Source organism: Eupeodes corollae, chromosome 1, assembly GCF_945859685.1.
Source record: "Eupeodes corollae chromosome 1, idEupCoro1.1, whole genome shotgun sequence".
Classification (NCBI taxonomy): Eukaryota; Metazoa; Arthropoda; class Insecta; order Diptera; family Syrphidae; genus Eupeodes; species Eupeodes corollae.
The window spans coordinates 111,251,933-111,278,843 of record NC_079147.1 but is presented as its reverse complement, the minus strand read 5'-3'; the positions used below and the strand labels follow the sequence as shown (position 1 = coordinate 111,278,843).

The following is a 26,911-nucleotide window of genomic DNA, read 5'->3' as shown; positions in this document are numbered from 1 at the left end:
CTTTAAATCCCTTATTAATTTCTTTTAAATTTATTTATTTTTTAAATAAAGATCCCACGCAGTCACCTTCTGTGGGATTGTTCTTTTAGTTTTAATTAAAATTTAAATATTTATGTTTTCTTATTTTTACTATTTCCATATTCATAACTATCAACATATCGCGTATACGCTTCTATGACCAACTAACTAACTAAATTAAACTACATAACTTCAACATTCAACCAGTTCAACAGGTTGAAATGAAATAAAATAGTTCCACTCGATTCAGTCTTCGTTGGTTCGCTTCGAAAACATGTTGTAAATTCGAGTTGCGTTAAAAATCATAATAAAAATACACAAAATAAAACATCTTCATTGCGGTGGTGGTTTATAAATTAAGGTTCTATAATATTAATTTATATTAATAAAAGAATATTCAAAAACTAAATTTCCATAACTAACATGTGCACCAACATTATAGAAAAGTTGTGTACAAAGTTCAAAAGTCAGTGCTGTGAAAGATAGTTTTGTTAATCTAGTTAGACTTCAGTTGAAGTAGTAAGTATATTATTAATTAAATTAAATTTGAATTATTGTTTATATATGATATACAAGTATATTCACATAGACAATGTTTCTAATTTCTAAGCCCAAAGAATTCTCAAGTCATGACCTTGTTTTCGTCATAGTTTAGTAGGTAAATTAGGTAGGTACGTTAAAATACCTTTTTGTGTGCTCAATTTTTATTCTGCAGTGCGGTTGTTATTGTGTTGTTGTCGTTGTTTGAAATATTCTTGTTTGAAATGAGGTGAAGAGTTTTGGATAGCTTCTTAAGTGAGGGTTTTTTAAAAACATTGACTCGATTATTACTGGTGATGAATTTATGCAAAGCACACACTAATTTATGGAAGTTTATGTTTTATTCATGATTTCTATTAAAGAAAAATAATAATAGGCAATTTAATTAAAGGTATGGGAAAACAAATTGTTGAAAACAAACATGTTTCTAGTTTGTATTTGATTTAAAAGATTTAAATTGAATATAAAATCTACAAGTGTAATGCATTGTCAGTATAATTGATTATTAATAGAATGATAAATAGCCAATCATGAAGAGAATTGTATCTTTATTTTTTGAGTTTAAGTGATACTTCTTATAAGTTGAATCAAAAGTAAAGTTCAAGATTCATACCGATGTATAAGATTTTGATGGCATGTCTTTTTTTGAAGTATAGTAGATTTGGATTTTTCTTTGACTTGTACTCTTACTTTTTTGATTACACTCGTCGACAAGGTTTTCTTAATTTTGAGTTCAAAATTAATGTATCACGTCAGGTTTTTGATATATAACTTTTTAAAACTCTAAGGAATTTTTAAGCTATTGTGAAATATTTATATTATTTCATATAATAATGTTAAAAGCTATGAAGATTTGACCTATCTAACAAAAATCTAAAAGAACTGTGAAAAAGGCAAAACGGTTTGAAAGTAAGTTTGGTTCTTGTAACGAATCTGTTGTCTAAACAATTGTATTATATATCAAGTTTTTGAAATGTATTAAAAATAAAAACAATGCTGAAAACTTTAAAGACTTAAGTAAATAGTAAAAATTTAAGTTTGAATTAGCACTAAAAATTCAGTCTAAAACGTATATTCCAAAACTAATAAAATATCAAATTTAAGCATTATGACGGATTTATATTGACAAAATTAGTGATACTACAGCTTTTCTTCACATTCAGAAAGTAAATCAAGTCTTCGATTTTCATCCCGGAAAGTTCATCAAAATCTTGAAGGAATGCCCTTTCGAAGCTTAATATTATAGAATTCTCCAGGGCATTATCTTTACGGAGAAAGTGAACCACAGTTTCCCTTTCATGTTGGTCTTCGCAGCTACGGCCGCAGCGCAGCGTGAATATTGTGAGGGATACTTTGCTCTCCTAAAGGCCAATGTCAGGTACATATTGCAGCGACCCTGTCTCCAGCCAGTACGGTCCCTAGCTAGCTGCTTCCAGTTTCGCACGTTGATTGAGCTCCTCTTCTATCTGAGTCTCGAATTGGATTCGAAGACCTTCCGAGCTGAAGCGTTGATGTCACTTCACTCTACAAGATTCAGCAATCTAAGACATTGGACTTTAAGTCTTTTTACAAGGTCAGTCTCGCTGTACAGCGCGTAAATACGTCGTTGTATCTTTATAGATGCGACCAAAAATCACCCTCAGATGCTCTTATCTTTCTTTGAAAGGGTCCCGACCTCAGCGCCATAAACCAGAACTGGTCTTATAAATGGTGATTTTAGATGCTCAAGAGAGGACTTTACTACTCAATTGCCTTCAAAGTTAAAAGAAGGAGCGGTTTGCACTTATTATTCTTCGTTTGATTCCAAAGCTGATGTCGTTGTCTGAATAAATAGCGGAGCGTAGGTAGACAAACTCCCTAACTACCTCAAAGTTATAGCTGTCCATGGTGAAGTTTCGTCGAAGACGTCGACTTTGTCTTTGTCTTGCCCTCACTGACCACTAAACTCATCTCTTCTGCTTCCATCGCAATGTTCAAAAACGCTCCACTGACATCAAGCTTATATCTTCCAATCATGTCAATATCATCGGCGTATCAGAGTAATTCGGTGCAATGTTCAGGGGACTGATGCCTCAGTAGTTAGTGCAATTCGAAGGTTCTCGTTTCTTGAGTATTGGGCAAACTATTCTGAGATTCCACTAATCGATCATACTTTCTTCTCACCATATTTTGCGGTTAAGAGTTGGTGCATGCTGCTACCTACCAAGTCATCGGCTGCTGCTTACAATAATTCGGCAAGGATGCCGTCAGCTCCAGCTCCAGCAGCTTTGCTGGGCTTCAGTAACGATATGATATAGCTATCTTCACTTTGTCGAGGTCGGGCAGACGGAATTGTTGTTCTGCGTCGCCTTGTTTGAGTGATTCTATCTCCCTTACAGCAGAATTCGATTTGCCATCGCCGTTATATAAGTTGGAGAAGCGGTCCTTCCATGTTCTATATTTATATCATGTCCGAATCTGCATAAAAGTTCGATAGAACGGTTTAAGTTATGGGTAGGCCATATATGCCTGGTTATTGGAGTCCATTAATTTGTTCCACCTGGGATTGGATTTTGCCAGAATTAGTGTTTTCAATTCATTGCAATTTGGAAGCATCCGGAAAAAACAATGTTCATAAGGTATCTCCTTTAAAACTCTATCACATTTGCTTATTTGTTCGCATAGTGTTGATCCAGTTAAAATTCCGTTTGCATGTTACAAAAAAAGGTAATTTGCTACTGCTTTGAATCTTAAAATACTTGTCGGAAATATACTTAAAAAAGTAATAGTGGACAAAGTTTTTGAAAAAATGATTTCTATATATTTTTGTACCAAATCACGACCTGGAAAACAGAGCCCTACTTAATCACTTTTACCTTCGAAATGATATGCTGATAGTTAGTCTTACCAAGGCAAATTGCGTACAGAACGCCCGAAAGGTTGAGGTTATTAGAATTCTATTGCAGCGTGATTTTGACAAGATTCAGCGATATTGCGACGACTGGAAACTGAAAATATATGTCCAGAAGTCGGAGACAATTCTGTTCCGGACTCCGTTGGCTAGGGCCACGAGGAATACGTGCAAGAATTGGCGCAAGATGGTCATCGTTTATCTTCACGGGCAGCTATTAGGGAGCAGCGACAGACATATAAATGCTGTTCTAACCAGGCACAGAGAAGCCTTCGCTCTGACGAAACGGCTGAACAGAGTGAAGGTGAAATGCTGAATGGTCCTTATGCGGCCGATTATCGTTTATGGTTGTAATGTGTGGTTCAACCTTGTCCCTTTCCAGGATGGAGAAGTTTCGGGTGTTAGAGCAGCAGTGTTTACGACGCGACGCTGTACCAGCTTATATCGAACAGCTAAATCTTCTTACGTGCATTACTATTCCAACGAGGTCCTATACAATGGCGCTCGAATCAACAGAATTGACAATTTCGTGATAAAACTCGTTCGAGATCACATTTCAAGAGCTATGTCTTCGACCAACAATTTAATTTTCGGGGCGTTCTATCCCAACGACGAGTAATTTGAAAGTGCACGCTTGAGCGGCTTCATTCCACCAGAGGCATTCCTCTTTTAAGATAGATGCGGTCTGATACAGGATAGATTGGCAGTTTATCTACCACGTCAGACGACGAACCGTTAACAGGCGACTCCTGTACAATCGGGAAGTCATGGCAGAAGGCAAAGCAGATCTACTTCGGGTCAGTAGGGCTGTGTCCGAATGGGACCAAACTGATAGGGTGAAGCAGGAGAACCAGTTTTGGTGGCTTCAATCGGTGCTTGATAGTTGGTAGTCGGGATGGGGTTTTAAGCCTTGGTCTGCTTTTATACTTGTTTTATGGTTCAGTTTTAAGTAGAATAGGCATGGTGGCACAAAAAATAAAAAAAAAAACACAAAAAAAAATAAAAAAAGACAACAAAATATGAAAAACAAAAAATGTTAGATTAACTATCTAACATTTTTTGTTTTTCATATTTAGTAAATCTAACTGATTTGCTGGTGTGGTTGTTCTAGTTTTTAATAGTTTATAGGTAGAATAGGTAGTTTAAGTTAGCTTTAAGTTTTATATTAAGGACCTTATTTTAAGAAGTTTTAAGTAAAAATAAATAAAGATATTGATATTAGTTTTTTTTTTGCAAATTTTCTAATATATACAAAAATAAATAAAATTTAATTGAAGTAAAATAGATCTTAGGGCCGAAAGGCATTAGTTTTGAGTGTTATAGTTTAACTTAGAGTGTCCGTATGGGACCAGTAAGTTAGTTGGAAGTTATGGTTAATTAGGCTAGTTTTATGAATTTTTGTCTAGCTTTAAGATAGATTTGCGTTCGACTGTCATGTCAGAGGTCTTGGGTAAGATCCCTGCCTATGCCACCTAAAGTTTTATTCATTATTATTGACAAATCCTTCAAGAGTAATTTTTGTCATGAAAAAGTGCTTGCTCAAATATGACGTTCGGATTCGGCATATAAACTGCAGGTACCATCCATTCCTACAATTACTCGCACACAGGAATGGTTGAGAATTGTAAGTCACTAGGCCCTGGTTCTTTACAGACTGTTGCGCCACCTTATGTATTTTTAATTCTTGTCATGAAAAGAGCTTTCTCAAATTAGCCGTTGTGGATTTGAAATTAATTGAATTTCGATCTTCAATATGTTGAAGTTCAATCATAAAATTGACAGTTTTTTTTAACGTATTTTTTCAATTAATATGTTTTTTTGACGCTTTATAAATTTAAAAAAAGCTTGAACATGGGTACTGTTGTATTTAATTTTAAACTCCAGGCTATCGTTTTAAATTGTCTATGAATAACATAAACTGAAGTTTAGTTTAGCAAAGACAAAATCAGAACTTATCAAGTAACTATGAATGTGGCCCAATATATTTGACTGAGCTTTATTAATTTAATCGATTTATCATTATAGTCATCTGAATAATTGCCTTTGGGGTGGGAAAAAAATAAGTTAGAACCTCAAACACTATGCATTTCCAAAATATAGTGCAAATGGCACGTATTCAAGTTAATTCTCCAAAGTGACGATTTTGAAGTTTGAAAACGAGCCAAAACTACATAAATAGGGACATTTGTTAGAGTTGGATAAATTTATAGTTGGATTTTTAATCAAAAAGAACAAAACAGTTTTTCTCAATGGAACGTACATACCTTTAAAATGCACCGGATATTATCAAAATTTTAAATTTATATAAAATTCTGACGTAAAATAATCTTAAGTCAGTTGCTTTTTTAACATCATAAATTATTATTAATATTTTAAAGGACTGTCTAAACAAATGTAAAAGAATAACGTTTATTCTAAAAATGTAAACGGAAAAGTGCGTTATGTATGACCTTGCTCATTATATACATAGTTTAAACTTTATAAATATACGACACAACGTGCATCTAATAAATCCCACTTTAAGAATTAAAGTAACTTAGGTACGAGTACGAGTATACAGTACAGATACTGAAAAGATAGATATAGAATACTTTCCTAATCTATTTATCAAATCATGCGTATATGATTGCGGTCCATGTTTATATCAAAGTAAATATAGTATTGTGTTCTCTGTAGTACCAACATATATGTCAGCAGTTGAGCAGTATAAGACAGCTAATAAAACATTCCAGCAAAATTAAGAAATATGACTCAATTTGTTGTTTTTTTTTTTAAATATATTTCAATTCAAATGTACGAATGTATGTAGGTAGGTACACTGTTCATACAGTACATTATATTAATTTGAATAAAACGCTTATCAGCAGCGTAGAAATTAGTATAGTATGTGTAGACTTATTTTGTGGACTTTTTTTTTAGCTCATTTCCCAAAGGAACGCGATACGCGGCTGTCTGTTTAAATATATTCATATGGCGAGTTTTAAGGCGCGATAGGCAATACCAGAGGCCCTGCAGTTTTAACAGAATTCGAAAATGTTCACTTTAGATAGTAAGCAATATACTATTGAGCTTCTGCTTTAAAAATAGAATGGTTTTTGTTTTAAACTTAAGGGCGATTTAGTAAAATGTTAAGGCCATGTTTAGCAATTTACTAAGCTTAAAAGATGATTTTACTAATTATAAACGCTTTTAAAATTTTACTATCGCTTAATAATTTGCTTAGGTAAAAATCGCGCTATGGCTGCTTTAACTTTTACATAGAAATTTTCCCAATCCATATAAGTTCTGTAAAAATATTCTTATAAGAGTGAATGGAATGGGCCAGTAAACAGTTAGGAATTCCAATAAATAGGTCCGTTTAAGCGTATTTGCTTTGTTTATTTTTACGAAGTGTCACTTTTTAGATATGTTTAGATGTTCGTTTGTTTATAAAAGGCAATTAGCAATTTACTAGATAGCAAAACTAAATAAAGAAAGGTAAATTGTTAAACCCTTAACAAAAGGTTGTTTAAAATTTTGCGCAAATATCATTTATAAATAAAATTCACTATCAACAACGAAGAGAGCATTGATTATTGTTTTGAGAAGTGGATTAATTTAATTTAATCAACGATATGTCCTTGTTTCTTAAAAAGTTTAATTTCAGTGGTCAAATTAAACGTATATTTCTGGAACACTCAAGTTCCTCATTAAGCCCATAAGTTCTCTAAAATGAGTTTAAAATAAATTTGTTGAGTTGAAACATAAATAGAGTAAAAAATTCAGTATTTTTATTATAAATAAATTGTGTGAATTATTTAAATGGAAGGCATTAGGGCAACAAGACCTTAGGTGTCGTGTTAATATTATTGATTTGTCTTAGATTTAATTAATAAAAAGTGATAATTTTACATAAAATCTTTCAAATCTTTAACTATAGTATTGCTGTAAAAGTGTTAAATGTCTTTAAACTTGTTGTGGAAGTTAATGGCTACTTTAAAGCGCTGAAAGTATCCGACATAGGATGGATCAAGTATTTTGGCTATCTGTTTCTTCTTAAGTTTAATGTAATCGTTGTCTTTAGTTTGAGGAGAAATTGGAAAATCAGCAAGTTCTGTTCGCATTCTTTTGGGAGGTCGTTAGTAAAATAGTGACAGCTTGAAAAAAGAGATGTTCCTACTTTAATACGAAATAAAGTAATGTACTCCTCTCTGGTTCGAGTTTTGTTGTAAGGAATTCCAAAATGTGTTTGATGTTTTCGATAAAAGTTTTGTTATCTACGTCAGAATTTTTCGAGCTCTTGATTTTCGTTTGTAGATTTTTTTAGATTAAAATTTTATTTATTAACAACATCAGGATATAACAATTTACATTTACAAAATCTTTATGGCGTGGCTTTGCTGTCTGCCGATTGGTATACTGTTTATGAAATTAACAAACAATATTTAAATTTAAATAAGAAATATTTTTAAAGAAAAATAAAATGAATCACTAATGATTTACTTGAAATAGCATTTAATATTCTATCTCTATAACTTAGAGCTGTTTTACAAAAAAGTAATAGCTTTTCTGACAATTCGTTCAATATATTCTGAAGTTGTTCCGTTGAAGGCGTATCGTTACCGAAGAAATGTCGCCTTGTTTTACGAAGAGTCGGACATCTGCCCATAAAATGAAATATGTCTTCTCTCTCTGCTATGTTACATATATTGCACAATATTGGAAGGTCATCTCGGTGTGGCCTATAATTAAGCGGAAGAAGTTCTACCCTCGCCCTTAGCATCATTGAGATGGATTCTACGCCTAGTTCGTCTCTGAAGTAGTTTGCATGTTGAAGGTTATAGTTGAGTGTATTGTACACCAATCTGTAAAGGTATCCTCTTGCTTCACTGGAAATGATCTCGTAGAGTCTTTGTTTCCAGTTATTGGGATGCTCTTGGTCTAGGCTTGGATCGAAATTACACAAACGTGTATGAGCCACTCATCACACCATCCAACTTTTCTGCTCACTGTTATCATCTTGATCTTCTTCTGGAAATCGACCTTCATCCATGTTTAAGACCTTTATAATGTAATTAGACTGTAATTTTAGTGTTTTTTATGTATAACGGTAATAATCCAGTTTCCAGGTTCAACGCATAGTTTGGTGTGTTCGATGGTAGTCTGAACATGCGTTTTAAGTAGAAGCATAAAAGTTTTTCAACTTCATAATATTGTTGACCTCCCCATAGTTTGACTGCGTAAAGCATAATGGATTCTGCAATATATTCAAAAACTTTAAATTTCGTTCTATGGTTGAGATATTTGGTGGAGAAATACATCTTAAAAGTTAAGTTTATTTCTTCCATTTTTAAATTTCAGGTGAAGATCACTCAACTTCACTTGTATTCGTTGACAAAGTCTTTCGTTATTGTTGTGCCACTTCTAATTTGTTCGTAGTCTGCCTCTCCCTCTATTGAAGATCATGATCTTCGACTTGGTTGACCACTAGGTTCCATTTGGCACAGTATTCGCATAATCTGTTGATCATCAGTTGTAGCGTTTCCGGTGAATGAGCTAGAATCACTTTATCATCTGCAAACAGAAGTGATTTGATAGTAGTACTGCTGACTTCAATTCCACCACGCAGAATGACCATAACATCGTCGATAAATAGCGCAAACAGCAAAGGGGTTAGAGTACAACCTTGCCTCACTCCAATTTTCGTTTCAAACCATTCTGATACTATTTCCCATCCCACACGGCAGCCCATGTATCTTCCAGCATATTTTCTATGACTCTACACTTGTGAGACATTCCCTTGCAGTACAATTTGTACATCAACGATCTTCTATCGACTGTGTCGAATGCAGCCTTGACATCCACAAAGAACGCGTATGATTTTCCTTTGTAAATATTTGAGCGATATTAGGCGGTTCTTAAGTAACAATAACGACTCGCTTCTTTTGATGCAATATCGATGGCCTCGTTTTCCTTAATACCAACATGGCCTTATATCCATGCTAGAGTTATGCTTGCGTAATTATGAGGGATGCTCGTAATTGAGAGTGGGACAGTTACTGGTAGCACTTGTGATTCCTGTAAGGGTACTTAAATTGTAGGCGAGGATCAAACAGCTTCTGTAATACAGTAGGCTAGGAAACTACCCGCAGCGTCTGGAAAAATTCGTTAAAAAGGATGGTTTCTTTGTCGTTTGCTTTCAGGTCGATGACTTGCGTAAGTCAAATTATTATTCCCATAGAATCCGTTGACTTTTAATGTTCTCAAAGGCTTCATAGATTCAATTAGTTCACGGTTTTCTTTGTTGTTGCTGAAGAGGCTGTCTATAGACAATAAGTGTCTTTTCCAAAGATAGGGAAGGCATGTCAACTAATTGTATTAATTGATTCACACACAAATTGTATCTTACAAAATTTCAATATACTTTTTCAACAATCAATTGGTTGCAGTTATTTGAGATTCTTTGCATTCAATTATATTTACTTTGAAGTCTTCATTAACTTAAAGACTTTTCATGCAATTGAACTTCACAAATATGTTTTTTTTTTTAAACGTTAGTTTTCTCTTACCAACAGCGTGCTTACTATATTATTTTCTAAGGGATTTTCGTCTGAAGCTTTGGTCTTGAAAAGGCTTAAATCAAACGAAGGATATTACCTTTTTTTGATGCCAGGTTAAATATGTTTAAAAACTTTTTTTTAGTGATTTTGAGGTTGATGTTGCTATCGTTAACATCGATTTCTTCAACTTTTTCAAATTGAGCTCAAACAAGACGCTTTTCAACACTACTGTAAAGTAAAGTCTGTATTTTGTTTTAAATGTTCTTAAAACTGCCAGCAGTCAATTTATAACCCTAAAGTAACGGATAAAATTCACATTCATTGATTCGGATACAAAAATGTGCCAATTAATTAAAGCTTTTAATATTTTAAAGCACTTACATATGACAAAGATAACAAATTGGAATTTCAAATCATAGTTATGATATTTTCTTAATCATTATCATTTACTATTTTATCAAGAAAAAAAATAATATATGCGCAAGGTGGTGCAAAAACTTTTACCCGGCGTAAAAATCACCGTATCAGAGGAAATACAAGATAATATTACGAAACATAAAAATGTAGAGGTGATATTTGACATATTTGTATTTAATTGATTGTAACACACACCTTTTGATCGATCACCTTTTAGGTCATAAACAACACTGAAAATTATTCTATAAATATTTTCTTATTTAAATCTATATAAACTAAAGATACACCTAGTACACGTGGGCGTACTCGTTTTTGTACTTTTCTTATCTTATTAAAATTAAAAAACACTGTTTTTCCGTTTCTGATTGTGCGTTGCGCTACGAAGTATTTTAAAAATTCTTGTCATGTATGACGTCTCGTCAAAAAGTCTTTTTGAGTTGGCATACAATTGAAGGTATCTTCAGTTTTCTGCTAGACACAAATAGTTAAAAGCCTAAGGGGCCAGTTATTATTGAAATCGATCCGGAAATTTTTTTGAATCGATATTCGATGGTGTTTCCCTTTGTTTAGAAATGTAAACTATATACAGATTGATCGGAAATCACACAAAGTGTAATTGCACATTTATTTTTCTCTAAAAATGGATTTTTCTATTTTCCGGACGGAAATTCATTTTCCTGAACAGCTGATACTTTTATGTTTAAAAGTGAAACGAATCGTTCCACTGATTTGTGCTCTAATTTCACACAATTCCAATGAAAGATTTCTGTCAGGAAAAATTTCGGTGGATTTCAAGCAGGAAATTTGTTTCAATGACAGAATTGTTTAAGGATAGCTATACACGACCTGTCAAAAAATTCCAATATTTGTTTTCAATGATGAAAACCAACTGCGCCTTAGGCTTAAAACATTTTTTTTCAGCTATCATATCAAGTGAAAAACTTGATTAGATGAGATTATTTAAATGCATTCGTTTATTGTTAAACTTAGGTTGGCTTTCTTATTATTGAAAAGTCACCACCTAAAAACATGAAGTGTTTTTTTGTAATTTTAAAAATCCAAATCCGGCCCTGTTTTTCTGGTAGTAAATTATTATCATTTTCCAGTGGTGGTGGGCTTATCTTGAAAGCTAGCCCAAAGAATAAAGATAGAATGAGACAGAAATTAAGTTTTAGAAAGATGCTATAACTTTTAGCTGTTATAAGTTAGTTCAAGTATTTTTCAACCCCATGGAAAGAGTTAGATTAGTAAGCAGCTTTGGCTGAGTGCTTATAGAACGTATTTTTATACTTGCTTCGGGAACTAACTATCTAAATATTTTCTTTTTTTTTTAAAGAGAGTCAATGTATTATATTTACTATTTATGAATTCGAAAACTAAATTTATTTAATTTTTATCCGCGTGTAAGTGAGTCAATAAACTTTTGTTTTTACTTCAGTTTTTGAAATTGATTAGGTTAGTAAATAAACCTTTATCAATGTTAAAATAATTTTGTGCAAAAAGTGAATTGTTTAGGTGTCATTTTCTGGTGTTTGCTTATTTTCAAAAGAACAAAATTAAAAATTAAAAATACTGATAACCGATGAGAAAGTGTCTCAAATCAAGCTTTGTTTGTGGAAGGTGAATTCAAATTTTAAATCAGAGGTAGACATTTTTCTTTTTAATACATTCACCTATATAAACTTGTTTACATTTTCGTGAAATTTTGGCTTAAAAAAAACAGTCAATTCAATAAACTTTATTTATTTGGTTATTTTATAACAAGCATGCTACGTATTTAAAACAATACCTCGATTACTTAAATATACTAAATAGGTCAATATTGTGTTATTCTACATTGATATAAAAGTTCTGTTGAGAATTTAATAAAGAAATTATATTTTTGTATGATAAAGATTACAATAAAACATGCGGAATATTAAAAATGAGTACATTAATAAATTATAAATATTATTCATGAAAAAATAGATTCCCTATAGTAAAAGTGATCAAGAAAGAATTGTAAATGCTTTGGTCTGATTTGGAATACTTCATAAATACAACGAAAAGAGCGATCGTAGATCTTAATTTATAAGAAGAGATAATCACCTTCTTAATTGCTCGTATCCTGTGTATGTTTTTGGGTCAATTAAATTTTTAAAAGTAAGCCAAGACAAACAACTTTTTTAAAAACAGTTTTTCAATTTTTCTAGATACATAAACATATACAGGGTTATCCATTTTGGAGTTTCAAAAGTAAACTTAAAAAAACACCTATACATTATTTGCTTCCATAATATTTTTGTCTTTATTATGCATTTTGAACGTTGACATTACGAGTGAAAGACTGCATCATTTAAATGACCACCACGCGAATTTTTGGAAGCGTCGAGTCTTTTAAGGTAATTTTCGACCACTTTTTGACACATATTGGGTGGTATCTCAGTCATAACTTGACGAATGTTGGATTTTAAGTACTCAAATGTTAAAGGTTTATCTGCATAATCAAGGTCTTTCGCGTGGACCCATAAAAAAAAGTCCAGCGGTGTCAAATGGGATGATCTTGGTGTTCAGTTGATATCGCCACGGCGAAAATTTAGGCGGCCAGGAAATATCTCTTGCAATAAAGCCATATTCGATAGAGACGTGTGGCATTTGGCACCATATTGTTAAAACCACATATTCTCCAAGTTATATTCTTCGATAGCAGGCAAAAAAAATTCGGTTATCATATGACCATAACGCTCTGGATCGACGGTGACAGTCGTTCCAAAGTCGTTTTCAAAGAAGTAAGGTCCAAACACACTTCCGAACGAAAAAGTGACTTTTTGTGGATGTAATGGCCTCTCGTAATGGGATTCTCAGAACCCCAAATATGACAATTTTGTTTAATAAATTATCCAGCGTGTGAAAAATGTGCTTCGTGGCTGAAGACAATTTTGTTCGAAAAATCGGCGTCCATCGCGTGTTGTTCAAGCATCGAACACGGTATCTACGACGTTGCGAATGGTCAGCTTCATTTGTTGTGCGAGCTGTACTTAACATTGATGAAGGTGTAGATCCAAATGTGAAATACGTAAGACATTCGCAAATCCTGAGAAGGTCGAAGAATCGACAGATTCGGGTCTTCGTCAAAACTGCAACTTAAAGCAGCGATATATTCAGTAATACGATCCAAACGATGATGAAAAGACCTTAAAATATTCAGTATCTTCAAATTTCTTAACAATTTTGCCAATTGCTTGCGTATTTGGATGATTATGTAAACCATAATCTCCTCTTAAAGCACGATATGTATATATGGCTCTGGCAGAATTAGCATTTTTGTAGTAGGTCTTAACAATTAAAAAAATTTAAAAAATGGTTTTAAAACTAAGTTTTACAGATGTCGAATTCCAGCCATATACTTTTGAAACCGCAAAATGGATGACCCGTTACTTTAAAGTGAATAATTTTGAGTAAAGCACCATATATCTTTCGAACGATTTTGATACCATGAGAATTTTAAAAATCACAAAGCTTATGCATTTGTAGCAAATTCGCCATTTACGGTTATATAAACACCTGTTTCTTATTAAAAGGCGATTAGTATATGACGCTATCGGTGTAGAAACAATTCTCATGAGAATTATGATTACTCCAAAAATTACCTACTAATTACACTGTAAATGAAATTAAATTATTTGTCTGAGATCATTTGACCGTTTTTCTGGAGTAGGTCTTTGACAATTGGTTTGATGTTGATGACGTCAAAAGTGACACAAACAAAACTTCAATAACTTATTTCCATTAATATGAAAATGACGGAAATGGGACGATATTTGGGATTTTAATTTTTATGTTTGCTAATTGTTTAATTTAATTCCAAAGATTTTTTTTCCATCGGCCTGACTAATGACTCCATCCTCTTTACCACAACTGGAATTTGGGCTACACCTCTTCACCTTTCCTGGTTTTGGCATAAACCTTCCTTCCAGTTGCGCACCCCAAGGCTGCGGCCATCCTAATTTACGTCTACTTCAAATTCATAACTACCTATACCTTCCCAACGTTTCATTTGCGTGCAGTTCAAGGTTTTTCGACGCTCACTTTATCTGGAATATAGTGAGCTTGTTGGCTTCTTCCAAAGATATCAATATCATCTGCGTAAGCCATTAGTTGTGTGGACTTTTTGACAATTGTCCCTTTGATAGTGTTTCAGGGTTTCAGATTGTTTTATCAAACGCCAAGTAGCGCCCGTTTAAGATGTTTACTGTTGGATCTGGAAAGAAATCCGAAAACCTTCACTCTTGGTTCAAAACGTTTGTTATAGTCAGAAGGGAAGCAATAAAAACTTTATCTATAAATGTTAACGTTAATCTTGGTTTTAAAAATACTATAACTTATTATTTTATAATAATTATACTTCCATTAAAACCCATGCACAATTGATAACCATTAGCAAATGTAAAGCATATTATGTTAGATATTAGTTTGCATAACTAACTATAATTTTATTATAAATATGAATACTATATACAGTGTCATATACCCTTCAGATATGGTTACGTGATTAGAATTTACTGGATAAATTAATTGAATTTACATATAATATAGCTTTGTTATAGACTTATATTGAACCACAGAAATTGGAATAAACAAAACTATCTTGACCACAATTTATTATTTTTAGAGCTTGGTTTTGATTGTGATTTATTCAGTTTTCAAAGTCCATGTAAAAACTTAAATAGGTGTATATTTTTTGTTCTATTATAAAAAGAATCTTTTTGTCTATAAATTGTAATAGCTTCAATACGTTTTAATTTTTGTTTTGCTGTGTTAAGGTAGGTTTAAATTTTTTTTAGTTATTTGTTTAAAATTAGAAATTGGATTTGATTGATTGTTAATGATTTTGAAAAAAAACATGTTTATTTAAAGGACCGTCCTGTAAACAGTGTTTTTTCACTTGTTGGGTTATGACGTGTTCACACAATTATTAAACTCGTAATATCAAATATTTTACATAACATAAAAGCCTTTATTACTTACTTATATAAGGTAGCGCTAAAGTCCGGGTGGACCTGAGTTTCAACCAACATGCGCCTTCAGCCAGCTCGGTCCCTAGTTTCGACCGCCAAGTTGGTTGAGTTCCTCTCCCACCTGAGTCACAGTCCTCTTCTACTGCGCCGCCGCTGTCCCTCGAGAATGGATTCGAAGACCTTCCGGGCTAGAGCGTTGATGTCCATTCATTAACATGACCCAGCCATCTAATAAGTCGGACTTTTATTCTTTTAACCAGATCAGTGTTGCTGTACACTACGGACAGTTAATCGTTGTATCTTCTCCTCCATTCTACATCCATACAGACGGGATCAAAAATCACCCAAGAATTTTTCTCTCGAAACATCCTAAGAAGATCTTATCTTTCCTGGAAGGGTCCAGGCCAAAGCACCATATATTTAAACCGGGACGATGAGTGTCTTATAGATGGTGACTTTAGAGAGATGACTTTACTATTCAATCGCCTTCCAAGCGCAAAGAAGCACCGAATTTCAAAATTATTTCTTCGTTTGATTTCAGCGCGGTTGGCGTTGTCAGAATTTAAGCGGTGCCCAAGTAGACAAAATACTAAACTACCTAAAAGTTATAGCTATCCATGGTGACATTTTGTATAAGACGTCGTCGTCGTTCAATGTCCTATTTTATGACACCATATACTTGGTCTTGACTCATTTACCACTAAAATCCATCTTCAACGCTTCCTTCACAGTACTCAAAAACCGTTCCACTGACATCACGCTTTCCAGAACGATGGTTAAAATTTTCCAACGCTTTACTTAAACGCCTGCCAAATCGAATATGTCACGATTGCAAAAAACCTAGCTATAACAGTAGGCAACCGTGGACACTTATATCAATAATGTTATCTCCAAAATGTATGCTTCACTCCGAGGACTATCGGTTACTAGATCAATTCTGCCTACTCAAGGTAAATTAAAGCTGGTTAAATCACTTATCATACCAATAGTAACGTATGGGTGTGCGATATTTGCAGATCCTGACTCCAACTCGCTTTGTAAGCTAAAGGTAGCATTCAATGCCATTGCTCGGTTTGTTTTCAACCTCCGAAGATACGATCAGGCATTTCTCTATGAATTGTATGGCTCTGACCCCCAACCTGGATCCGCCATTGATATTGGAGTCAATTTGAACATAAAAGTTTGTGGGGCATTATTTTAATAAAATTGGGAACTTATTTCCACTAAGAATTTTGTGCATATCGGAGTGTGGTCTTTCATGCGTTTTCAAATATCGTTACTGAAATTTTTTCCGAGAGAAATTTTATTCATGATAAACTCTTATATTTGATAAGTTATTGTTGAACAATTGGCTTCTTTGATTCAACATTGTATATTTGTGGTTTTTGGAGAAGGGATAAAATAAGATATTTGCTGGAATCGTTTTGTTCAAATGAAATTCAGAACATTTCTTTGTCGTGTCGTGTTTTCTTTTTCTAAAAAAATCAGATGTGTGGACTCGTAAGCAGTTTTTAGACGACATATTTGGAATTTTTCGATGTTTTTGAGCATTCTTATTCCATATTTATGAGCAATTACTAATTTCATAAGAACTTTCTTTATTAAAAAATCGATTGTGAATAACTTAAATTAAATTAAACAATTCGTTTAATCAACCGGATCGACAAAATTGTTTTAAATTTGTATAGAAATAGTATCTAAATAAATATTTTACTTCAGTTCATTTGTCTCTTAAAATAATATTTTCAATGCGATAGATTCAGGAAAATTTGAAAAATAAAACTTAATTTTAATACCTTCAATAAGAATTGTAGCGTGTTTATTTTTAACTGCTGACCTCAAATTTAATAACAATTTATAAAAAGGAAAACAACAAATAAAACTCAAGCAATACAAGTAGGAAATTTTTCGTCAATTATGCAACGCACGCAACATTGTGTGCAATTTGTTTAACTACTGTAGACTATAAAAATGCTTGAAATTAGGTGAAAAATAAAGAAGATAAAATAAGACGAAAATAAACTTTAACTCGTCAATAAAGAAACAACAAAAAATATTAAGTGAAATTACATTGCAATCAACTTAAAAAGTATTTATCTAAATCTAAAGTAGGTATAATTTAATCGAAGTAAAAAAGAAAATCTAATTTTAGACTCACACTTTATCAAGACAGTTAAATTGTTTCAATTATGTTAAATTGCTGAACAAATCGTTGTTGTTCAATGGAATTTTTAGAATTGTTTATATTTAGAATTAAAGAAACACATGAACCTTTTTAAATACTCATTGAGTTATGTCTATGTAGAATCTAAAGTAAACTTAATGACGCATGGAATAAAGAATGAGTCTTCTTCGTATTCAGAAGTAGAAGATATAGATATATAGTTCTTGTTTATTCAAGCACCTACTTAGAATTAGTTATCGTATTGAGTTAAGTGTCTAAAGTTCGTTACGTTGTCCATTAAGGTTTTACTCAAAAAAACTTCTACATCTAGCTCGGTCTCTAGCTGGATGTCTCCAGTTACGTGCTCAAATTTGGGTGGGGTCACTTTCCAATCGTACCTTATTCGAAGACTTTCCGGGCCGGGACATTGTTTGATCTCAGTGCGGATGTTGATTCCTGCGTTTATAGCGGAACCTACATAGGTAAACAAAGTCCTTAACTATCTTAAAGTTATTTCTATCGATGGTGACGTTTTAACCTAGACTTCGGTGTTGTAGGTCCTTTCTTGGAACAGCCCTTTTTGCCCCTCTGCCTCAATACTCCCAAAAGCCGCATTGACATCACACTGGGTTCTTCCGATTTTGTCAATTTCATCAAAATATGCTAGTAATTAGGCAGACTTTTGAAAGATAGTACCGCTAGTGTTGACGTCGAAAAGTTCTGTTGAGTTTTTCCCAACCTTTATAAAGCAGCTCAAATTCTCCATTGTAATTCTTCAAAAACGGACTATTTTGGCTCTATACAGATCGTCCCTGTAGATGCTATCAAATGCAGTCTTGAAATCGTTGAAGCCGTGATGTGAATATTTGATCTGTCAGGTTGTTGACGATGGGTTTTAGACGTTCACATATTGCGGCAGAGAAGATTTTATTAAATCGACTGATTTCTCTATACGGCAAACAATACTGAAGTTCCTTTCATCGGGCATGTTTTCTTCTAAAGATATTTTACAGAAATGTTGGTGGATACTCCTAACCAAATTATCTCCAGCTGCTTTGAAGAACTCCATATTTAAGCCATCTGCTCCAGTGGCTTTTTTAGACTTCGACTTGGATATGCTAATCTTTACTTCGTCTAAGTCGGGAAGATGGAATTGTTGGCTTTCGTTGTCTATATTAAATGGACTGAAAGCGGAATCCGGTTCGTCATCACCGTTATACAATCTGCAGATGTGGTCCTTCCATATGTTCAGCATTGACTGCGGTTCTACTATTAAGTTTTCACTTTCGTCATAGCAGCCTTCGGTTAGAGGTTTATGAACTTGTGAATATCGGTTTACCTGCTCATAATTCCTGCTTTTAAGCCTCTTAACACCTTCGACCACACACTTATCTTGCTTTCTCTTTTTCTTTCTGAGAAGTCTGTGTTCCTCTCTCCAAACCAGTGGTTTCTTGTTGGTGGCTGCCGTCGAAAGTTATTATTATTCAAACGGTTGGTTAGTTATAAAATAGTTTTTTTTATTTAAATAGTTAAATAGGACAAGCTTTTAACTAAATTAACCTAGTTTCATTTAAAAATCGTTCAATATTATCCATTAGACATAGATTAATTATGTTCAACTTATTAGACTTCTACGAAAAGTTTTACTTAATCAACTCTATTTATTATCAATCAATTTTAATATGTATACTGCTAGATAAGATATCTTAACTGAAATATATGTAAGATTGAATTAATGAAGTTAAATATAGATTAGCACAATCCATTTTTTAATCGACGCGAGCGACAACGAGACGAACACTAAAAATCCATTAAGGCCAGTTACATATGGTTTTCACATTAGTACGGTTGTTTTAGTAGGTTAGATAATTTTTCAATAATAATTTAATAGAATTTCAAACACATTTCAATTTGCAGCATATGTTAACTACCTTAATTTAATCTTGATAACTTTATTTAATATCCTATTTTTAATTTTAGGATAAATAAATAAGCCCTCATCATGGGGGACATGTTTCGAAGTGAAACAATGGTTTTATGCCAAATGTTTATACAACCAGAAGCTGCTTACACATCGGTCTCGGAATTGGGAGAAGCTGGGTGTGTTCAATTTCGTGATGTAAGTTAATTAATTGTACAAAACAAATTTATATTATTAATTAAGATATAAGATAGAAAATTTATTATTTAATGAACTTATTAATCAAAATTATTACAGTTGCATATTTATTTTTATATATTTTAAAAGTTTATCCAGAACAGTTTCTAAACATGTCTATTCTATAACAAACAGTATTTGTTTCCCTGGTGCAACGATTTATTGACTTGTTTAGGCCATGATAAGCACGTAGTTGAATTACGATAATTTCTTTGGGGAACACGTATTTTAATAAGATTAAATCAATTTGGGCATTTTAAATGGTACGTTAAAATATCTCTGATGACCATAACAGAGAAGCAAGAGCGTCGACTTTCCAGAGATTTACCAAACTTACACCTTCGCCCATGTTCTGAATTTTGATCGAAAGTGAACTGAAATCACTTTTCAATTTCGCGTGAAATTAAATTGCATGTTCTTTAATTTGATCGATTTCAAGAACTTCGAAATTGAAGGATAATCCATTTTTATTTTGTTTCTGAAGTAAAATGTTTGCTGTTTTGAAGATGGATGCAATATTATTGGCAATTTTAAAAGAAAAATGAAGCAGAATTCAAGAGAAAAAAATACATCTGTTTGCATGTGATCTTCAAAATTATTTAAATAGTCATTAAACATACATTGATAACTGACACAAAACTATATTGGTCTTCCGATATATAATTACTTAATTGGAAAGATAATCTATTACAGACAAGTTTTTCAAAAAGTTTAGGAATTGGATGGAGGGGACCTACAGTTTGAAGCTGAATCCGTACGGCTAATTTGAGAATGCAGTTTTCATGACAAGAATTACTCCTTGTTGAACTTGTCAATTCCTCGCAAGAGGCAGTACCCGTGAAAGAACTTTAGAAGGCATCAGCGGTCTTCCTCTACTGCACTGTCCTGTGAGTGTGGATTTAAAGACTTTCCGGAGCATTGGTTTCCATGAGCTCTACGTGACCTAGCCATCTAAGTCGTTGGAATTTTACGCTTCTGGCTAAATCTACGTCGCTGTACAACCCGTACAACTCGTCGTTCTCATGTTCTCCTCCACTCCCTTCGATGCATACGGGACGTAGATCACACGAAGAATTTTTCTCTCGAACCGAACCAAGATGCTTTCATCCGCTTTTATCATAGCCCATGCTTCTGCACCGTATAGCAAGTCGGGGATGATAAGGGTCTTATATAGCGATACTTTGGTCCCTCGAGAGAGGACTTTACCACTCAATTGGTTTCTTAACCCAAAGAAAAAGCGGTAAGCAAGAGTTATTCTGAATATTTGATCGACTGTGGACTTTCTTGGTCTAAAACCACATAAGGACCTTTCAGATTGTTGACGATGGGCTTTAGACGTTCACATATTACGGCAGAGAATATTTTATAGGTGATGTAAAGTAGACTGATTCCTCTATAGTTGGTGCATTTTAGAAGGTGTCCTTTTTTCAGGATCGGGCAAACAATACTGAGGTTCCGTTCATCGGGCATGCTTTCTTTCCACCATATCTTACAGATAAGTTGGTGCATGACCCTAACCAACTTATCTCCAGCTGCTTTAAAGAGCTCGGCATTTAATCCATCCGCTCCAGTGGCTTAATTAGACTTCAGCTTAGATATGTCTTTACTTCGTCTAAGTCGGGACTCCGGTATTGTTGGCTTTCGTCGTCTATGTTGAATGGATCATGTTGGCGGCAGAGAACTTCGAGAGAGGTTACTTGTAACTCGGTCGGAAAAGGATTTGGCGATCTCTTGCGATTGTAGCCGTTCGACGTTGTACCTTCTTCCTGCATCGCTTCCCTTGGCTGCAACGAGGTAGTGGTCCGAGTCGTATTAGCTCCTCGGAAAGTTTGGACATCCATGATGCTGGAAGCGTACCGAAATTTGACTTATTGTTGATTACTTTGTAATGTGTTGCTTTGATCCAGATTTGAATATAAACGTTTAAAGAAACTTTTAAACAACCTAGAAATTTGGCCCTGTAAGTGGTTAAGCCAGTGAAGTAGCATATTTACAAGAGTAACGAAGGAATGCCATGAGGACCTTTCTTTTTACTTGCATCAAGATCAAGTAGTGCTTCTTCTATTTCTAAAACATCCCAAAACATAGAACCTATATCAAAAAGCTGAGAGACAGTTGGCAATTCAAGATTAGCTATAGCAGTCTTAAGAATAAAAAGATTGATAATATCTAGCATGGTGGTACCCGTGGCATGATGGTTAGTGCGTTGGACTGTCATGCTAGAGGTCTTGGGTTCGATCCCTGCCTATGCCATCTAAAGTCTTTTCACGGGTACTGCCTCTTGCGAGGAATTGACAAATTCTCCAAGAGTAACTATTGTCATGAAAAAGTGCTTTCTCAAAATTAGCCGTTCGGAGTCGGCATATAAACTGTAGGTCCCCTCCATTCCTGACAACATTACTCGCACACAGGAATGGTTAAGAGTTGTAAGTCACTAGGCCTTGGTTCTCAACGGACTGTCGCGCCACCCAATTTAATTTTTAATTTAATATCTAGCAAATAGGTTGCATACCCCAAGACTCGGATTTCTTTTGCCTTAAGCCTTGTACGATTTGAAGTTTCTAATTTCTATAACAATTTAGATTATAGACTATAGATTATTTGCAATATTTTTGCAATATGGTTTCTAAAACACCTTGAAAAATCGCGTTTTTTAAATTCGAAACATTACCTTCAAAGCTTTTTAATATCTCTGATTATTTTCATTACAGTTAAATGATGGGATTAATTTATTTCAACGTAAATTTGTCACTGAAGTTCGACGTTGTGACGAATGGGAAAGGAAAATTCGTTACATTGAAACCGAATTGAAAAAAGATGGCATTAAATTACCCGATATTATCGATGACATACCACGTGCTCCAAATCCCAGAGAAATAATCGATCTAGAGGCACATTTGGAGAAGACCGAAAATGAAATACTCGAATTAGCCCAAAACGAAGTCAATTTAAAGTCAAATTACTTAGAACTCACTGAATTACGCCAGGTTCTAGAAAATACAGAGACTTTCTTCTCACATCACGAAATGCTTAACCTCGATTCTAGTCAAACAAATATACCACCTACTGAGTATTTAGTGCCCCAAAGCAGGGGAAGATTGGCATTTGTTGCGGGAGTGATAAATCGCGAAAGAGTTTTCTCTTTCGAACGAATGCTTTGGCGAATATCTCGGGGTAATGTGTTTTTGAAACGTTCTGATTTGGATCAACCTTTCCGAGATCCCGCCACTGGATATCCGGTGTACAAAACTGTGTTCGTAGCATTCTTCCAGGGGGAAGAGCTGAAGAATCGCATAAAGAAGGTGTGCATTGGCTTCCATGCTGCTATGTATCCATGTCCAAGCTCCCGCCAAGAGCGCGATGAAATGATCAAAGGTGTGCGAACTCGATTGGAAGACTTGAAAATGGTATTGAGCCAAACCGAGGACCATCGCAACAGAGTCTTGGCCACAGTGTCAAGAAATTTACCTACCTGGAGTATTATGGTGAAGAAAATGAAAGCCATTTACTACACTCTCAACCTGTTCAATGTTGATGTTACTAAGAAATGCCTGATCGGAGAGTGCTGGGTTTCGATAAAGGACTTGAATGTTGTACAGAGGGCCCTTTCTGATGGATCAGCACAGGTTGGAAGTTCTATACCATCGTTTCTAAACGTCATCAATACAAACGAACCACGGCCAACCTTCAATCGAACCAATAAATTCACCCAGGGCTTCCAGAACCTCATCGATGCCTACGGCATAGCTTCCTATCGTGAAGCTAATCCGGCGCTCTACACCATAATTACTTTCCCATTTTTGTTCGCAGTGATGTTTGGTGACATTGGACATGGCTTGATTATGCTTACGTTTGGAGCTTGGATGTGCATTTGGGAGAAACAATTATCAAGGAAGCGTGGTGGAAGTGAGATTTGGACGATTTTCTTCGGTGGTCGATACATAATTCTACTCATGGGCTTATTTTCTCTCTACACTGGGTTCATCTACAATGACGTGTTTTCAAAATCTATGAATGTATTTGGCTCCGCGTGGAAGGTTCACTATGACTATTCAACAGTTTACGACAACCCAAGTTTGCAGCTGAATCCGAAAAATTTCACAGATGGTGTTTACCCGATGGGTTTGGACCCTGTTTGGCAATTGGCTGAGAACAAGATCATCTTTCAGAATTCATACAAAATGAAGTTATCAATTATATTTGGAGTCACTCACATGCTCTTTGGAGTGTTCATGAGTTTGGTTAATCAAATTCACCTTAAGAAATGGGGAACTATCTTTATGGAATTCTTGCCACAGGTGCTCTTCCTGTTGCTTCTCTTTGGATACATGGCTTTTATGATGTTCTTCAAATGGGTCAGATACACTGCTAAGACTGAAGTTCTTGGCGATTCTCCAGGCTGCGCTCCGTCGGTGTTGATCATGTTTATCAATATGATGTTATTTAAGTCAACTCCACCACTGGAGGGTTGCAGTGAGTTCATGTTCGAGGGGCAATATACGTTGCAAATGACCTTTGTCGCAATTGGAATGATGTGCATTCCCTGGATGCTGCTGGCGAAACCTTTGTCGATTCAGTTCTCTAGGAGAAAAAACAGCAATCGCGTTGTAAGTAAATCTTTGTTTTTTTAAATGGTGTTCCAAAATTTTTACAAGATTTCAAGCCTCAATTATTTCGTTTATTTTGAGGCACTCTTTAAAATAAAATTATATAATTATTTTGTGTATTTTTTTAGTATGATCAAAATGGAGCTGATATTCCAAGTTTGGGTGCTGCTGCAGGAGGTGGTGAACATGGTCATGGACATGGACATGAAAACGAACCGCTAAGTGAAATTTACATTCAGCAAGCTATCCATACAATTGAGTATGTTTTGAGTACAATATCACATACTGCCTCTTATTTGCGTCTTTGGGCTCTATCGCTGGCTCATGCTCGTAAGTTTAAACTTGCCCCATAAGTTAAACAACTCAGGCCTTTAAATTATCTTTATCTTTCTTCATCTAGAGCTGTCTGAAGTACTTTGGGGCCAACTTCTAAAAATGGGATTTTCAGTGCCATCATACTTTATTGGACCCATTATGCTGTATCTTATATTTGCCATATGGGGCTTCTTCACACTAGCTATTCTAGTTATGATGGAAGGGCTATCTGCTTTCCTTCACACTTTACGTTTACACTGGTGAGTTGAAGAACTAACATTTTTGAATTTACTTTTTTAACTTTAAATAATTATGTTTTCAGGGTTGAATTTATGAGTAAATTCTACGAAGGCTTGGGATATGCTTTTACACCGTTCAGCTTTAAAGTAATTCTAAACGAACAAGAAGAAGAAAAACTGTAAAAGATGAGATGACGCTCTATTATTATTAGGAATATACAAAATCGGAATTCGTATTTTGATGACGCATTAATTTAAAACAATACTCTTTTAATTGTTATGTATGTGTAAAAAATTTAGAAAAGCAACAATAATCAAATTTAAGACAATATTTATGTGTTCATGAACTCATTTAAAATATTTACAACGCAATACCCAATAACATACATATTGTTAACCTACTTTTAAAAGTCAAAAATAAAAATTATTACAGGTATGTACGGGATTTGCCTTGACATGTTAGTGCTAAGGTGGTGAAGGTATTCATCGCTTGGTACGATGCCAGGAGCTTTGTAAAGTCCCGAATTGCTATAAAAGTGGACGGAATTTGGTTTCCTATAGACATAGAGTGACGTGGAAGCTCGGAGAACCTTACGTTCAAAGACTCGAATCCACTTCATGTAGGTGGGACTTAGTGTGTAGCATATAGAATAAGACCAATGATTTGCTTGTAAAGCAAGAACTTCGTCGTGGTTTGTAGGCCGCCTCTTTTACGTAAAGAGAGAAAAGGCACCGTTTGACTTTTGAAGGGTGTAGTTAGCGCGTGGTTGAATTTAAATCTATAAGAAAAATTAATTCCAAGATATTTCACGCTATGTTTTGGTTCTACTACAGTATTTTCCGGGAGGTTCAGGGATAAGAGTTTACATTTTGTGGCACGTAAGTTCTGCTTTGATGGGGTTGATCTTAATTTCCCATTGTAGGTAATACTCCCAGAGTTTAAAAATGTATTTTACAACTCTACAGAGAGCTAGAATAGAAGTGTCGTTGTTTGTGGGTTATTGATCGGCTGGTGCAGAGATTAAACAAATCAGGATCAAGGACCGATCCTTGAGCAACCCTCGCTAGGACATTCTTAAGAGTTGAATCGGTGTTTCCTACTCAAACGTAAAACTTTCGATCTGAAAGGAAACTGTGTATATTATGGACAAGGTGGACAGGAAATTGAAAAGATTTCACCTTGAAGGCCAGACCTTCTTTCCAAATTGATTCAAATGCTTCCTTAATATGAAGAAAGCAGGTTGTTGTCGTTTTATCTTTGTTAAGACTAAAATTCAGCATAAGCATGAAGCGTTGAATGTGGAATCTTTGGCTTTGAAGCTCAACTAGTTATGCTACACTAGTCTCAGTGACTGGCTCAGTCACGATTGGCAATTTGAGAAGTTTGCTGAGATTAGGAGGCAAGGAAATGGGCCGAAAGTCATTTACACTAATCGATCCTGGATTTTTGGGAATTGGAAATATTTTTGCTATTTTCCATTTATCGGGGAAATAACTGTTGTTGATAATATTATTAAGAATGACCGTCAGGAAAATTAAAGCCTTATAATGAAACATTGAAAATCGTATTAAGTCCAGATGATTTCCACTCTTAAGTGGAAGAGGAGAGAGGGTTTAAAAGGAGATGTCAGTGCACATTGGTTCTGAATTCCTGAATATTGCAATGACTAGGAAAGACAGTTTGTGGTAAGTCATTCCACATTCGTGTAGTACGGCTGAAGAACGAATCTCTGTATTTGACAGTACGGCTGAAATTGGGCTCGAGGGTATACTGATTACCATTCCTAGAAGCGCTAGTGTTACGGTTGAACTGTTCAATGGGAGGAATGCAACAGGCTATTTCACTAGAGAATAAGCCGTTAAAATAACTGTGAAAAAGGGTCAGACAAGAGACCTATCCAAGAGGCTTAAGTAAGTTGCAGGAGCACCAGCCCAGAGATGAGAGTTATACTCAAGCTTTGGACGTATGTAAGTCTTGTAGATAACAGCCAGATCAGAAGGGGTGAAATATTGCTTGCATCGCCTAA

The 26,911-nt window shown here is 34.5% G+C and overlaps 1 protein-coding gene across 3 annotated transcripts; it reads left to right on the top strand.

Moving 5' to 3' along the window:
• Nucleotides 1–270: 270 nt before the first annotated feature.
• Nucleotides 271–25,215, top strand: LOC129938788 (V-type proton ATPase 116 kDa subunit a 1-like). Of its 3 annotated transcripts, none has more exons than XM_056046540.1 (6): nt 271–537; nt 19,546–19,684; nt 22,435–24,330; nt 24,459–24,660; nt 24,731–24,905; nt 24,968–25,215. In XM_056046540.1, the coding sequence occupies exons 2-6, from the start codon at nt 19,568–19,570 to the stop codon at nt 25,065–25,067; spliced, it is 2,490 nt and encodes an 829-aa protein (XP_055902515.1). In that variant the 5' UTR covers nt 271–537; nt 19,546–19,567; the 3' UTR covers nt 25,068–25,215. The 3 variants fall into 3 exon arrangements, with proteins under 3 accessions (XP_055902515.1, XP_055902518.1, XP_055902516.1); XM_056046543.1 differs by lacking the exon at nt 271–537 and adding an exon at nt 11,712–11,859; XM_056046541.1 differs by lacking the exon at nt 271–537 and adding an exon at nt 11,867–12,048.
• The last annotated feature ends 1,696 nt before the right edge of the window (nt 25,216–26,911 follow it).